The 14,558-nt window shown below is 35.5% G+C and overlaps 1 protein-coding gene across 1 annotated transcript; it reads right to left on the bottom strand.

The window, feature by feature from the left end:
• Positions 1-11,769: 11,769 nt before the first annotated feature.
• Positions 11,770-13,041, bottom strand: LOC107061008 (uncharacterized mitochondrial protein AtMg00810-like). Its single transcript, XM_015309663.1, has one exon. The coding sequence runs from the start codon at positions 13,039-13,041 to the stop codon at positions 11,770-11,772; it is 1,272 nt and encodes a 423-aa protein (XP_015165149.1).
• Between the last annotated feature and the right edge of the window lie 1,517 nt (positions 13,042-14,558).

Genomic DNA, 14,558 nt, shown 5'->3' with positions numbered 1-14,558 from the left:
GAAGAAGAACTCCTTTCTTCAAGTCTCCACAAAACCCTATCCAAAAATACAGAAAAATACTATAGACTAATAAGAATTTTTACTCTAAAATGTTCCACACTAAGATTACAACTCTAACTAGTATTTATAGATTTCACAAATTGTGCTGCGGAGGATCGTTCGGCGACATTAGTCGAGATCGCCAATGAACTCGGCGATCCGCCCTTTAATCAGCTCATCACCTTCAGTGTCTTAACTTAAGCATCCTCATATTCTGGATCATTGGGCGGTACAATACTGCTTCGCGGAACTAATCGGCGACTCACCGACTGCTCCTTTCCTCGCCTTTCGATCCACTTCCTTCGAGGCTTCGCGTACTGGAACAAAGGGAGGTGCATGTCAATTCGGCGACTCGCCAAGTTGGACTCAGTGATCTGCAGACTTTCATTTCTTGTTCTTTTCTGCCCCTTTTTCCTCCGTTTTGTGCCTAAGTGTCTATGCTTCGAGTAAAACTTCAAATACCTAAAACTTAAACATTTTAATCAGGTATTGAGATAAAACAAGCATCCGAGGACACTATTTATATTAAAATAAAGCCCTAAATGAGTCCAATTTATGGACTCATCAGAAGCTACTCCTTTATGAGTATGTACCGGGAGTGAAATGACTTTATGAGATTTATCATTTGAAGCACGGATGTAGTTGGACTGCGAGCGTGCAAGTCTCATGCCCTCAAATAATAAGTCTCACATATCTATTAAAACACCAATTTTTATTTCCTGCATCTTGAAAGGCATGTACATCAATGATGGTGAGATAATTACTGAGCAATTCAAACAAGCAGGTTGCACTTGTCTTGAAATAGTTGATGGATCTATTCGAGCTAAGCACATGAGTACCTTGGTGAAAAAGGAGATAAATATGTGCCAAGTATCAAAAAGAAGAAAATAACCACTTCCAATTATGGATCTTCACAAGATACACAAAAAGTGTCTCAAGTACTTCCCCCGCACACCACATAATCCATACCATCAGCTCAAAGATTAGTCAAGAGGACTCATATGGCCTTCGACCATGATGATCACTTGACAAAGTTGACAAAACTCATACCTTCTTTTATTAAGGAAGTGATAAAATCTGTTATAAGGCTAGTGGTTAAGAAACTGAGCAGTCTTTGAAATAGGGTGGACACTCTCTAAGGAGAGGTTGCGCCGTTGAAAATAGTAATGGGCCCAAAACCTCCAACCGGCCCTCGGGAGTTAGATCATAATTTACCAACTAGCAATTCAGACTCTCCCAACCCAGCAGTAAGCCCGCTGGATGATTCGTGGGTAGATGATTATGAGTCCTCATAGTCTGAATCAGGGGAAATTAGAGAAATGGAGCCACCTAGAAATATGGAAACCATAGATAAGTGCACCTAACCAGGCCTAGATCCGTTGGGGCAAAGATCGCTGAATGTTATAAGTCTTCTTCCTCTTATTTCTTCAAGATAGTGAAGCCATTGTTGATCTTGGTCATGAGAAAATTTACTTATTTATTCATCATTTCACATGAGTTAAAGGTAATTTTCCTTCTTTTATCTTTATATTACTTATTATAGATCCTTTCTCGTGGTTTGTTCTTGTTTCGGATGTTGATTTCATGGTTTCAAATTCTTTAAAGTATAGTTTTTAAATCATTTGAGGTTTGAGTACACTTTTTTCTTATACTTGACTTAAGGTTGACTACATTGTTGTATAATTTTTGGACCATTTGAGGTCTGACTACAGTCTCGTCTTCCACTCCCATAAAAATATATGAAACTTATTTACCTTAGAGTATAGTTGATTTAAGGCTCCGAGGGAGCATGTTATAGGTTTACTCAAGAATTTTGGAGTTATGAAAGAAATTATATAATTTTCTTGAAATTCTAGCTTTAAAGAGATGTTTATTACAAACTTACTGATTTTACTACTAAGACATGGATTTTTCTAATGAAATACATGGTTTTATAATGTTTTTTTATTTAAAAAGAAAGTTGATTTAAACTTGCGAATTTCTATGGCTTGTTGAGAGATGGACTATTTTATATGGTATTGTGAGACCGAGGGATGCTTTTACGTTGCAGTTCATACATTTTGCATATGTTGATGAGCTCTGGTTGCTGACATATTGAATTTCATATATTTACTTTATGGCATATGTTGATGAGCTTTGAAGGATCTACAGAATGTCTCAAAGAGCCTACAGGGCGGTCGACAAGGCAATTTTGGGCTTTTAAATTTTATATATTGTACACATATGCATCACATTATCTCACATTGTATGATTGTATGATTTAACCGTGGTTAGTGCAATATCTTTATTGTCGGCACTTGTGTATGACCTCAGTTAGTTAATGAATTCATATAGGTTACAGTATTGTGTCTCTTATATTTAGATTATTTTTATATGAGTTCGGTTGGCCTATTATGCCTACTGAGTACCCGTTTTTTGGTACCCATAGTACACTTATGCAACTTTTCCTGATACAACGCTTAATACGAGCCACCCTCGTTGATTCCCAATCTCATGCGGACGTTGTTGATTAGATCGCAGTGAGCTCTTCATGTCCCGAGACTTGTTGTTTCCCCTTTTTGTGGTGTCTATGTATTTTATATTTTGTATTCTGTTTAGAAATATTTGTTGTACATCATCCTTTTCTTTACTTAGATGCACATGCACAGGTGAGACCATGTACGGGGTTTGGTTCTTATTTATTTGTATTCCCTGGTCACTTTTGGTAATTTATTGTATATTTGGTACCGCTATGCACTATTTATGCCTTGGCCATATTCTATGTTTTTATTGCTTCTACCTAGGTGTATTCTAGTTTTAGTTTATCATTTGTTGCTCACATTTTAGCTAGCCTGCTGGGTTTATGGTGTAACACTCCATAAATTTCTAAGTTAAGACCTGAACTATTCTTCGTTTAGATGTAAGGTCATATCGAGTGATACATAAATTGACCATATATATAAAGGTAAATTCTTTATTGTGTGAATGATTTTGATTATTATTAAAGGTCACTGGAAACTCCTAGAACAAAGTTGAGTTGAAAATTTTCTTACCGATTAAGTTTTGATGTAAAATTCTCTTTGGGTCAACTTCAAATAACCATATCTCTTAGAATATAAAGAGTTAAGTGGACCATAACCTATCAAATTAAAGGTATTTGAATCTTCTTTTAAACTCCACCAATTTTGAAACAATCTGATTTTTGAGTGAAAAATATGACCATTTTAGTAATATGATACAATGTAGTGACGAATTAGCCGACGGGAAAATATTAAAAAAGGTCGTTTATGTCTTTTTACCTCTAAGAAATCCCTAAACAAATTTCTGGACTAATTAAAGACCCAAAACAATAAGATTTTCACCTCTTAATCCATCATTCTCTTCTCTCTCAAACCCTAAGGAAAAATCAAAGTAGAAAACGTCATTCAAGATTCTTTAAATCTTTTTAAAGATTCTTCTTCAAGGTAAGTCTTTCTCTAGGAATTCCATTCTTTCCAACTCAAATGCCTCCATACAATTATGAATAACTAATTAAAATCATAATTCTTGAGTAAAAGAGTAATCTAGGATTATATCCCTAGATTTGAGTATTCTTGAGATAAGTTGATTTTGAGTTCTTGAGTTCATGTTTCTTTTTGAAATTCAATTCCTCATTATTGAATTGTTATATGGTATGCATTAATATTCTTGAGTTAATTCGTTCATGTCTATATTTTAACATGAACCTATGAATTGAGTATTCTTGAGATGAGTAGTGTTCTTGAGTTCTGAGTTCTTGATTTTTGAGTATTGAGTTTTCTATATTGTTATTAAGATCCGTGAGATTATTCGTTCATGTCTATATTTCAGCATGAACTCTGTTTTGAGTTACAATTTTTGAGAATCTTCTAAAGCAAACATTATTATGTTAAACTGATTTTCTAAGAATGCAAAGATAAGTTTTGAGAAAGAGTTTTAAAACAAGATTAGTATGACAATCGAGTATGCCATCAATGTTTAAGCAGTATGGTATCTAGATATTCCATCAATGTTTATGCAGTATGACTCCCCGAGTCATCAATGATCATATCACAATATGATTTTGATATATTTTGAGAAAGAGTTTTCTTATATGAATTGAGTAAGAGTATAAGGGAACTAAGTATTCCCAAAGGTATCAGTTTTTACATTGCTAAAATACAAAGTTTGATTTCTAAATGAGTTATGAGTTCAAAGATATTTCAAGAGAAGTTACCTCTTTTAATAGGACAGTTTGAGCAATTATCTCAAACCAGAGGAGGAGTATGTTTTAAAAACATTATGCAGGGTATATATTATTCAGAGTAGTATTGAGCACCAATATAGGGATGAGTTAAGATAACTAACATTCCTCATTAACCATGTATGCCAACATGGGTACAGGATCATACTTTTAGATGAATCCTAACTTGCCTTCAGGCAGAGCTTAGTAGATCCACTTAGTTGAGGTGTTCTGTACCGGGGTAAGGTATAAGATAGTTCTGGTAGCGTGGGCAAGACATTGTATTATCACGTAGCTCATACTGATGGTTGTCGGTTAGTGAATCTCCCAAATAAAGTTAAAAGTGTATTTTTATTATATCACTTATTATGTTGAGGTTCAGAGATAAATAAGTGTTTTTGATAAAGCTTTAAATGATATCACTCCTTTAATCCCATACATTCAGTTGAGTTTATGTTTTATGAATTGCAGTCTTATAAGTTCAGTTATTTGTTATTCAACTATTTTACGTACTTGTACATTCAATGTACTAATGTCATTTGACCTGCATTATTTAATGATGCAGATACATGTTCTTAAGATCATCAACAGGCATTTCGTTGAGATCACTTTGCACTTTAGACATCTTAGGTGAGCCTCCATGCATTTCAAGAGACTTCACATTTATTTTCTAGTTAGTTATTTTGAGTAGTCACAGGTCTTGTCCAAACACTCATATTTGTACAATAGAGTCTTCATAGATAGACAGTTTTAGAGTCTTTCAGATGTTTTATTTAAAGCATATGTTTCATTATCTGTATATTCAACAAGGTTTTGAGGTTCATTAAACTATTTTTTAAATGTTTCTTTCAATTTAATGCTTGAGTTAGTATTTCTCTTGTAGTAAGCCAGGATGAGGGTTCGCTTGGGAACCAACAATGGTTCTCGAGTGCCGGCCACGTCTAGGGTGTAAGCTTGGGTCGTGACAAACTTGGTATCAGAGCACAAAGTTCAAGTGTCCTAGGGTGTCTATGAAGCTGTGTCAGTAGGATCTTATTTATGGTTGTGAGGGCCCCACTTCTATAAATGAGGGACTACATACATTTAAGAAAAGTTTCCCTTCTTTCATATTCTAAATCGTCCACTAGAAATAAGTCATAAGGAATTTATTCAAACTCGTGTGTTTCTCAGATTAATTCGACTACCCACATTCTCAAATTAGTTGAAAAGCAAAGTTAGTTCCTTATCAATGAGTTACTCTCAGTAAAAGTCTTGAGAAAGTCATGAGACTGTAGAAGGGCTTGAGAGAAGCCTGTGAGTGAGCTTGAGTGTAGAAATTCGAAATAATGCACACTTATTCATATGAATCATGCGCTTAAGCTAAAAGCGAGATGTATTCCCAAACTATTTTCTCTAAACCGTGTTTTAGTTGAGACCCTTATAAGGAAGTGTGTTTTAGAGCTTGGGTAGTAATTTCACCCAAAAAGATAGTATGAGTTATGATGTTATAAGTAGTAGTAGTAGTAGTAAAAGTTCCTAGAGTTAGAAGAATGCATGCAAAGGTATAGTAATTTAAGAAAGGAAGTTAGTAATGAGGCAAATTATATTGTTACAATCATGAACCTAGTGAGTTACTAATAAGGAGTTTTCCCTTATGGGTAAACTAAGAAGTGATGTGCTTATGTAGATTTTATGATAGAAGGTAGAGTAAGAGTTACTAGTATGGATAAGTTAGAGTATACTTTAACTAGAAACGAGTTTATGATGATGTGTCATTGTGTTAGTAACGACCAAGTGTAGATGTTGAATAGAAGAGTAGGAGTATTCATGAGGTGATAGCTCTAAGCTAGGGTTATGATTTATAACGGAGAGCCCGTAATATTCAAAGGGTTATAGAACTAAATAGGCAATGATGTAGAGTGAATGAGTAAATAGTATTTAAGTCGTGAAATTGAATGCGACGATAAATCTTAAGTATGTAGACAGAGAGATAAAGATTTATTACTTGTTATGAGAATTTAGTGAGTAAGTTGTTCTTAATTATATCTAGTACTTGTAAGTAGTATAGTAAGAGAGCAATCATATTGATATATGTGTTTAGAAATAGACACTAAGCTTGATTTGAGATGAGTGTCGTGATCAAAAGAATGGAAACATGAGGGTGATAATGTTTGTTTGGGCTTTGATCTGGTAGGTTTGACATGGAGTAGGTGAGGAATTAAGAGGTTAGTTACAATGAATGTCAGTGGTACACGTATGGGATTCTAACGTTTAGCTAAGAGCAGTGAAGTGTGGCTAAGTCATAAGAGTAACAAGAGCACTAAGAGGTGTACCCGAGATTGTATGTAATCAGACGAGGTTCCAATTAGGTTTATTGTTTTCACCTAGATAGCATATTTGAGTTGTCGACGTGGAGTAGGCTGATATAAGAGCATTAATTATTACCCTTAAGAGTTTGGTAGAAAGGATTTTATATAGTCAGTGTCGAGCCTCTTAAATATAGTTCAAAGTTTCCTCCAATTAGGTTGATTTGAACATAGAAGGATATCATTGGTAGGCTGAGGAGGAGAAGTCAGATTAGTAAACATCCAGATTAAGTGGCCTTATAAGACAATGAGAGGAGGTTAAGAGAAGTATCTTAGAAAGAGGTCTTTGAAGGAATCTTAGTACCTGCATATGGAGAGATCAGTATCCATGAGATAAGCTTTCCTGAGTATTAGAGTAAAACGGATGTAGACCCAATTAGATATGATGTAATAGATCCATAACTTTCAAGTGTCTATTTTAGACTTAAAGGGAAGATGATAAGATGAGAAGTCAAGTCAAGTGTTGAGAATCAGATAGAGATGAGCCTAGAAAGAGTTTTAGTGATATACCCATCCATTCAAAATCTTGCGTATTCCTTAAGTTTAGTTATTACAATATCATGTTGATGGTTCTAATATCAGAATTGTGTCTATGACCTATGCTCATACACTTTAGAGTGATTCACATCTATGCTTAGTTTCCAGAATATGGGGTAAAGACTTTAGCCCATTAATCTCAATCTTATTCCATAAAGTTATGGTCATCACCCTCATGATATGGACTTATTCATATAAGCACATATGTCTCATAGTACGCTCAGTCTCACAAATTCATGATTTGGTCTTAATGGCTAGAAAAATAAAGTTATGTCATGTATATTATTATATCAAAACTATCGAATGAATCGTGCTTATGATCTTTCGCAGTAAAGCTCTTTCAGTGATCCTTTTCAATTTTGATAGCGATGTGGATGATAGTAGATGAGTCACGATAGAAGGAGAAGGTTGATTTTTCTTATATTGGTAGCGGTAGTGTGCTTATTCCATCAAAGTTTATAAAAGTTGAGGATGGATGAATGAAGTTTTACTATGAGTAATATTTAAATGAGAGAAATTAGTCGGTTCCTCGTAGTAATGTGTGAAATTTCAGTTGGTAGAGATTACAAGAGAATGAGAAATTCTTAGAATGATTGGTTAGTAGGATTCCATGGAGTGGTTATAGTACTAGGCTTGAATCTTGTGTTGTTACATGTGGATGAATACATGATTCATTATATGCTTCCTGACTAGGACTCGAAGTGTTGTTTAATGTAGTGGTATGGAGTAGTATTCTCGGGATGGGATTTCCTATAGAGCCATTAAACCTGAATCTTGTGGTTTAGATTAGTATAAACATCAAATGTTTTGCATCTTGTGATTTAGGGATTAGGCTTGAGCACAGTAAGAGCAAATAGTTTAACATAGACCATGGTAAAAATAGTCATAAACCCTTGTGGTAGCTATGAGTTGCAGCCAATGATGTGTGGTAATAAGAAAGCAGAGCATAGTTGAGAAGTATTTCTAAGCTTCAAAACTACTAGTCATATTACTCAAGGCATAGTGTTCCTATTCTTACCTTGTTCCCAAATATCTTTGCCTTATATCAAATAGCTTCAGATAGAGCGTGACTATGCTCAAACTCATATCATTCTTGACTTATGTGCTATGGATACTTCTAAGCTCATTGTATGATTCAGCTCCGCCTATGTTAGTAGGGAAGTTTAAAAGTAAGAAAGATAGTCAGAGTAAGTTCTTCACCTTCCATCCTCAATTTAATCATTATTCGAGGACGAATGATCTCAAGGGGGAGATATTGTAACACTCCAAAAAATTCTAAGTTAAGACCCGAACTATTCTTGATTTGCATGTAAGGTCGTATCGGGTGATTCTTAAATTGTCCATATGTGTAAAGGTAAATTCTTGAGTGTGGAAATTATTTTGGATATCAATTATGGTCACTAAAAACTCCTACCACAAATTTGAGTTGAAAATTTTCTTGCCGATTAAGTTTTGATGTAAGATTCTCTTTAGATCAACTTCAAACGACCATATCTTGTAGAATATAAAGAGTTAAATAGCTCATAACCTATCAAAAAAAGCATTTAAATCTTCTTTCCAACGCCACAAATTTCGCAACAGTTCGAGTTTTGAGTAAAAAGTTATGACTATTTTAGTAATTGGATATAGTGCAGGGGGACGAATTAGCCGACGGGGAAACATTAAAAAGGATAATTTTTCACTTTTTACCTCTAAGAAAACCCTAAACAAATTTCTTGACTAATTATAAACCCAAAACAATCAAATTTTTATCTATTAATCCATTATTCTCTTTTCTCACAAACCCTAAGACAACACCCTAAGGAAAAATCAAAGTAGAAGATTCCATTCAAAATTCTTTAAAACTTTTTCAAGATTCTTCTTCAAGGTAAATATTTCACCAGGAATTCCATCATTTCCAACTCAAACTCCTCCATACAATTATGAATCACTGATGAAAATCATAATTTTGGGCAATAGATATTTCAAGGAACTAATTCAAGAATCTCAAGAAAGGTTTGCTTGATTGTTTACCCTCAAGCTATGGTTTCAAGGCTTCTAATCAAGTTCTTCTTCAAGATTTTTCAAGAACCTTGTTCTTTCATGTATGTAAGGCTATCATAGTGTTGGACTAGTTCATTCTCATGTCCTAAATCTACTTTCAAATTAGTAAAAGAGTAATCTAGGATTCTATCCCTAGATTTGAGTATTCTTGAGATAAGAGTATTTCGAGTTCTCGAGTTTCTGTTTCTTTTAAAAAATTTATTCCTAATTATTGAATTTCTATATGTTATGCATTAAGATTCTTGAGTTGATTCGTTCATGTCTATATTTCAACATTAATCCTATGAATTGAGTATTCTTGAGATGAGTAGTGTCCTTGAGTTCTGAGTTCTTGAGTTCTTAGTATTGAGTTTTCTATATTGTTATTAAGATCCTTGAGTTGATTCGTTCATGTCTATATTTCAGCATGAACCCTATTTTGAGTAATATTTTTTGAGAATCTTTTAAAGCAAACATTATTTTCTTAAAATGATTTTCTAAGAAAGCAAAGATGAGTTTTGAGAAAGAGTTTTAAAACATGATTAGTATGACAATCGAGTATGCCATCAATGTTTAAGCAGTATGGTATCTAGATATACCATCATTGTTTATGCAGTATGACTTCCCGAGTCATCAATGACCATATCACAATATGATTTTGATATATTTTGAGAAAGAGTTTTCATGTATGAATTGGGTCGAACCCACAGGGAGCAGTATACTATGGAATTCAATTAAGAGGTAAAGCTTGTGGTCTAATCGGTTATATAAGTAGACATTATTGAAACCAAGCAAAGTAAGTTAATAGTTTGACAACGAATGTCAGATGGGGGTTTAAAAGTGTCAATTATCAACTACAACAGTTACGAAAATAGGGGAGTAGACAAGTAGACATAGATTATCAGGGATGTGATCGATTATCGGCTAATTTCGCTATACGGGCAATTGAAATTTAGATACAATTGCTAAATCTCAGTGGGTAGGCTAGAGTATAAATGCAATAGCTTTCCCTCAAACAACTATTACGATTTAAGCGAGTTCTCTCAAACCTCGACAAGCTTAACAATATAAACAGCCCAAAACCTTATTTTATCTACTCTCTCGAGCTAGATAGGTAGGATCGAATTAGGATTCACTCTCTTGAGCTGAACCCGCAATAGCCCAATCGCTACAATCATTAATTAATAACCTTAGCAAGCCAAAACACTAAGTTAGAATTGCATTCGCAACTACAATTCATGAGTTAATACACATCTATCAATCAAACCCACTTTAAAACAACATTTAAATTAGTAAACAACAATACCCATAAGCTAATTAGAAAAAATAATCACATGATCACAACCAAAGAATTGGCAGCCACATTCTGGTATCCACGTGCTGCTAATAAACCTGAACCAGTATCTGGCAGCCACATTCAGGTCCTTCTTCTCAATCAGCACACCGACCTCAATCCATTTTGGGGTCACAACGGAGATCAGAGGTGCTAGACAACCCTTCAAATGATCAAGGGTATTCTTATGGACTTTGTCAACGTAATAGTGCATGAAGTCCCTTGAACACCTGAGTACCTTATTGATGTCCGAGCTGCTACACTTCACCTTCCGGCCCCAGACCATCACATGATCTATTTGTTTAAATGATTTGGCCTTGTTTTTCCCCTTTGGGATTAGCTCCCCATATGTTGAGTAGAACTCCCGAAACCAAGTAGGAATGTTAGGGCCTCGGGGCTTTGTGAATATTTCAAACTGATGAAACTTCAAGGTGCTCCACACTTCTGAGTACCAATCTAACACACCATCCGTAGACAACCAATTTTTCTTTAGAATGGTCCTCAGACCCTCGGCCTTTAGTCTATTGAGTGCCCAGGGTGCAGGAACCTAAACTGGTGGAACCTACACTGCTACCTGAGTTGGAGCTAGAGGTTGAAGAGGTGTAGGAGGCACCGGGATCCTAGATGGATCATTCATTGGCTTGGAGCATAGGTCTGCTCTCCTAGCTTGTATGAGTTAGTCATCTTCCAGCTCAGAGATGGATGCCAGAGAACTGCCCTAAGAGTGGCCCTCACCCTCTTAAGAGGTGAGGTGAGTGGCATAAACATCCTCACTGTCGTAGATCCCCTCCGCTTGTGTAGGTTATATAGGGCCTTTGTCCTTTCCCTTTACCCCTTTTGGAGGAAGTTTGGAAACCGAGGTCCAGGAGGCTACAGCCTCCTCATTAATCACGTTCCCTCTTGCCCGCTTTCGAAGCAGTTGATTCCTACCATTGACCTTTGATCTAGCCATTTCTACAAAATAGAACCACACTTAGATACAATTCGAACAAAGAAATGCAAAGTTATAAAACTGCTCAGGAACACCATTCACAACAAATATGTTCATATATATATAATGAATACAAAGGGGATACTGGTTAGGGGAATAAGTAACCTAGTACAACACAAATTATAGATTATGAGTCCTACAAGTACATGGACTATGAGTCTTAATATGCCCCCTCAATCTGGAGTGGTGACACCACGAACAGATTGTCATGCAAAAAGCAAAAATGGGATGAGGATAATTCCTTTGTAAAAATATCAGCAAGTCGTAAGTGAGAAGGCACATATTAGACAACAGGATCCCCTTGAGCAACTTTATCACGGACATAGTGATTGTCAATATCAATATGCTTAGAGCGATCATGGAATACTGGGTTACGAGACATGTATGTTGAGCTGACGTTGTCACACAACACTCGAATTGGCTCACGAAGATTAAGACCAAACTCACAGAGAACATGATGAATCCAAGAAGTTTTAGCAACAGTATAGGCAATAGCCTTGTACTGAGCCTCTGTAGATGATCTTGAAACTATGGGTTGTTTCTTCACACGCCAAGAAATAAGATTGGAACCTAAGAATACATCAAAGCCAGTAGTAGAACGCCTAGTATCAGGACATGTAGCCCAATCAACATCAGAATAAACAACTACCAATGAAATGGATGACGAAGCACGCAAGAAAAGTTCATAGTGAGTAGTACCATGTAAGTACCTAAATATACGCTTCACACAATGCAAATGAGTAGTGCGATGGGCATGTATAAATTGAGAAACTACATTCACAACATAGGCAATATCAGGGCGAATCAGAGTCAAGTATTGAAGCACACCCACCATACTCATATATTCACTAGGTTCTGGAAGTAACTCACCATCCACAAGACAAATAGTAGTGCGAGAAGCTAATGGTGTACCAACTGGCTTACAAGTATGCATGTGAAACTTAAGAAGAAAGTCTGAAATATATTTCTGTTGAGACAAATGAAGGCTGTCAGACGAGCAAACAACTTGAACACCTAGAAAATAATGCAGTTCACCTAAGTCTTTCATGGAAAATTGACTAGAAAGAAGGCTAATGAACTGATCAAGCAGAGGTGAATGACTACCAGTGAGAATAATATCATCAACATAAAGTAATAGGACAAGGATACCTGATGCAGAATGGCGAACAAACATAGAAGTATCAGATTTACTACAAGTGAAACCATGAGAAAAGAGAAATGTACTAAAATGATGAAACCATGCTCTTGGGGCATGATGAGGAAAGTCGGGATGAATAAAACCTGGAGGTTGTTTCCTAAAGACTTCCTCCTTAAGAATACCATATAAGAAGGCATTTTTAACCTCTAACTGACGAATAGGCCAACAGTTAGAAATAGCTAAAGATAATACAATACGAATAGTAATAGCCTGAAAAACAGGACTAAAAGTCTCATGGTAATCAATACTAGGTTGTTGGTGAAAACCTTGTGCTACAAGATGGGCTTTGTAACGCTCAATTGACCCATCTGAATTATATTTAATACTATAGACCCACTTACTACTAACTAAATTCATGTGTGATTGAAAAGGAACAAGCACCTAAGTTTTATTATCCAGCAGAGCATTAAACTCATCTGCCATAGCCTGTTGCCATTTAGGATTTTTTGCAGCCTAAGAGAAATAAGAAGGTTCATAATCATGAAGACCAGCACTCAACGACAATATATTTTTAGGTTTAGAAATACCAGATTTGGAACTAGTTTGCATTTGATGAGTTGTAGTGGCAGATGCGGATACAGAAGCGGAAGAACTGGTGATAGGCAATACAGTGGATAAAGATGTAGAAATATCATTATAGTGTGATCCACTAGATGGATCTGTAGGTGGTGTCAAAGTTAATGAGGTAGAACAAGGAGCAGATGGAGGAGAACTAGAAGAAGGAAGATTAGAGGGAGTTGCGGGTACATGTGGTTGCGGAGTAAATAAGGGAGATGTCACCACAAGTGAATCTAGAGAGATGGATGAGGAAGACACTTTTGAAGGACAATATTATGCAGTGTACAAATATACTGACTCATGAAACACAACATGGCGATTAACATAGACACAATTGCATTTGGGATCTAGACAATGATATCCTTTAGACTTAGATATATAACCTAGAAAAATGCAATGGATCGAATGAGGTGTAAACTTGTGAGATACCCGAGCAAAAAGGTTAGGGAAGCATTCACAACCAAAAACTCTAAGAAAATTATAGTTTGGTCATTTATGAAAAAGTTTTTCAAAGGGGGAATGTCCATGTAAAATAGGTGTTGGCAGTCTATTAATGGTATGAACTGCATAATAGGCAGCATCAACCCAAAATTGTGATGGTAAAATATCCTTTGCGAGGACGGTACGCACTATTTCAATAATTTGTTGATGTTTCTGTTCAGTAAACCCATATTTTAGGAGTGTTGGGACATGACTTACGAAACAAAATACCCTAGTTAGAAAAATGTGAGAGCATAGATGTGTTATCAAATTCGCCGCGTCCATCACTTTGAAAGAACTATATTTTAGTGTTAAATATGTTCTCTGCTAGTTTTTGAAAAGCACAAAAATGTAGAAACACTTCTGATTTATTTTTCATAGGGTACAACTATGTAAACTGAGAAAAATCATCAACAAAAATAACATAGTATTTAAATCCCAAGTTTGATGATAACATGTGATTGTCAAACATCTGAGTGAATAATATCTAAATAAGAAGAACTACAATGATCCACTAAATTAAAAGGTAAGCGTTGAGATTTTCCTAGCCGACAAGGGTCACAATCACTACGAACAGAATTGAGCAAGCTAATGTATTTATTTTTCCTAAGATAATCTAAAGTCTGAACTCCACTATGGCCCAATCTATGTTGCCAAATATCTCTATATTGACGAATAGAAACACATGCTTGAGAATCAGAAGACACTGATGAAGATGCTAGCGGATAAACATCACCCTCACTGGAAGCTTGCACGAGAGTTTGACCCGTGGTTTTGTCCTTAACAGAAATGGACGAAGAGTCAAAATCAATAGAACAAATATTATCCTTACAGAA

The sequence above is a fragment of the Solanum tuberosum genome, unplaced genomic scaffold, assembly GCF_000226075.1.
Source record: "Solanum tuberosum cultivar DM 1-3 516 R44 unplaced genomic scaffold, SolTub_3.0 scf00107, whole genome shotgun sequence".
Lineage (NCBI taxonomy): Eukaryota > Viridiplantae > Streptophyta > Magnoliopsida > Solanales > Solanaceae > Solanum > Solanum tuberosum.
Note: the sequence above shows the minus strand (reverse complement) of the source record. Positions and strands in the feature narration are given on the sequence as shown.

Bases quoted from the DNA above. Each gene is read 5' to 3' on its own strand.
- LOC107061008 (XM_015309663.1), bottom strand. From the start codon at position 13,041: ATGAATTTAGTTAGTAGTAAGTGGGTCTATAGTATTAAATATAATTCA.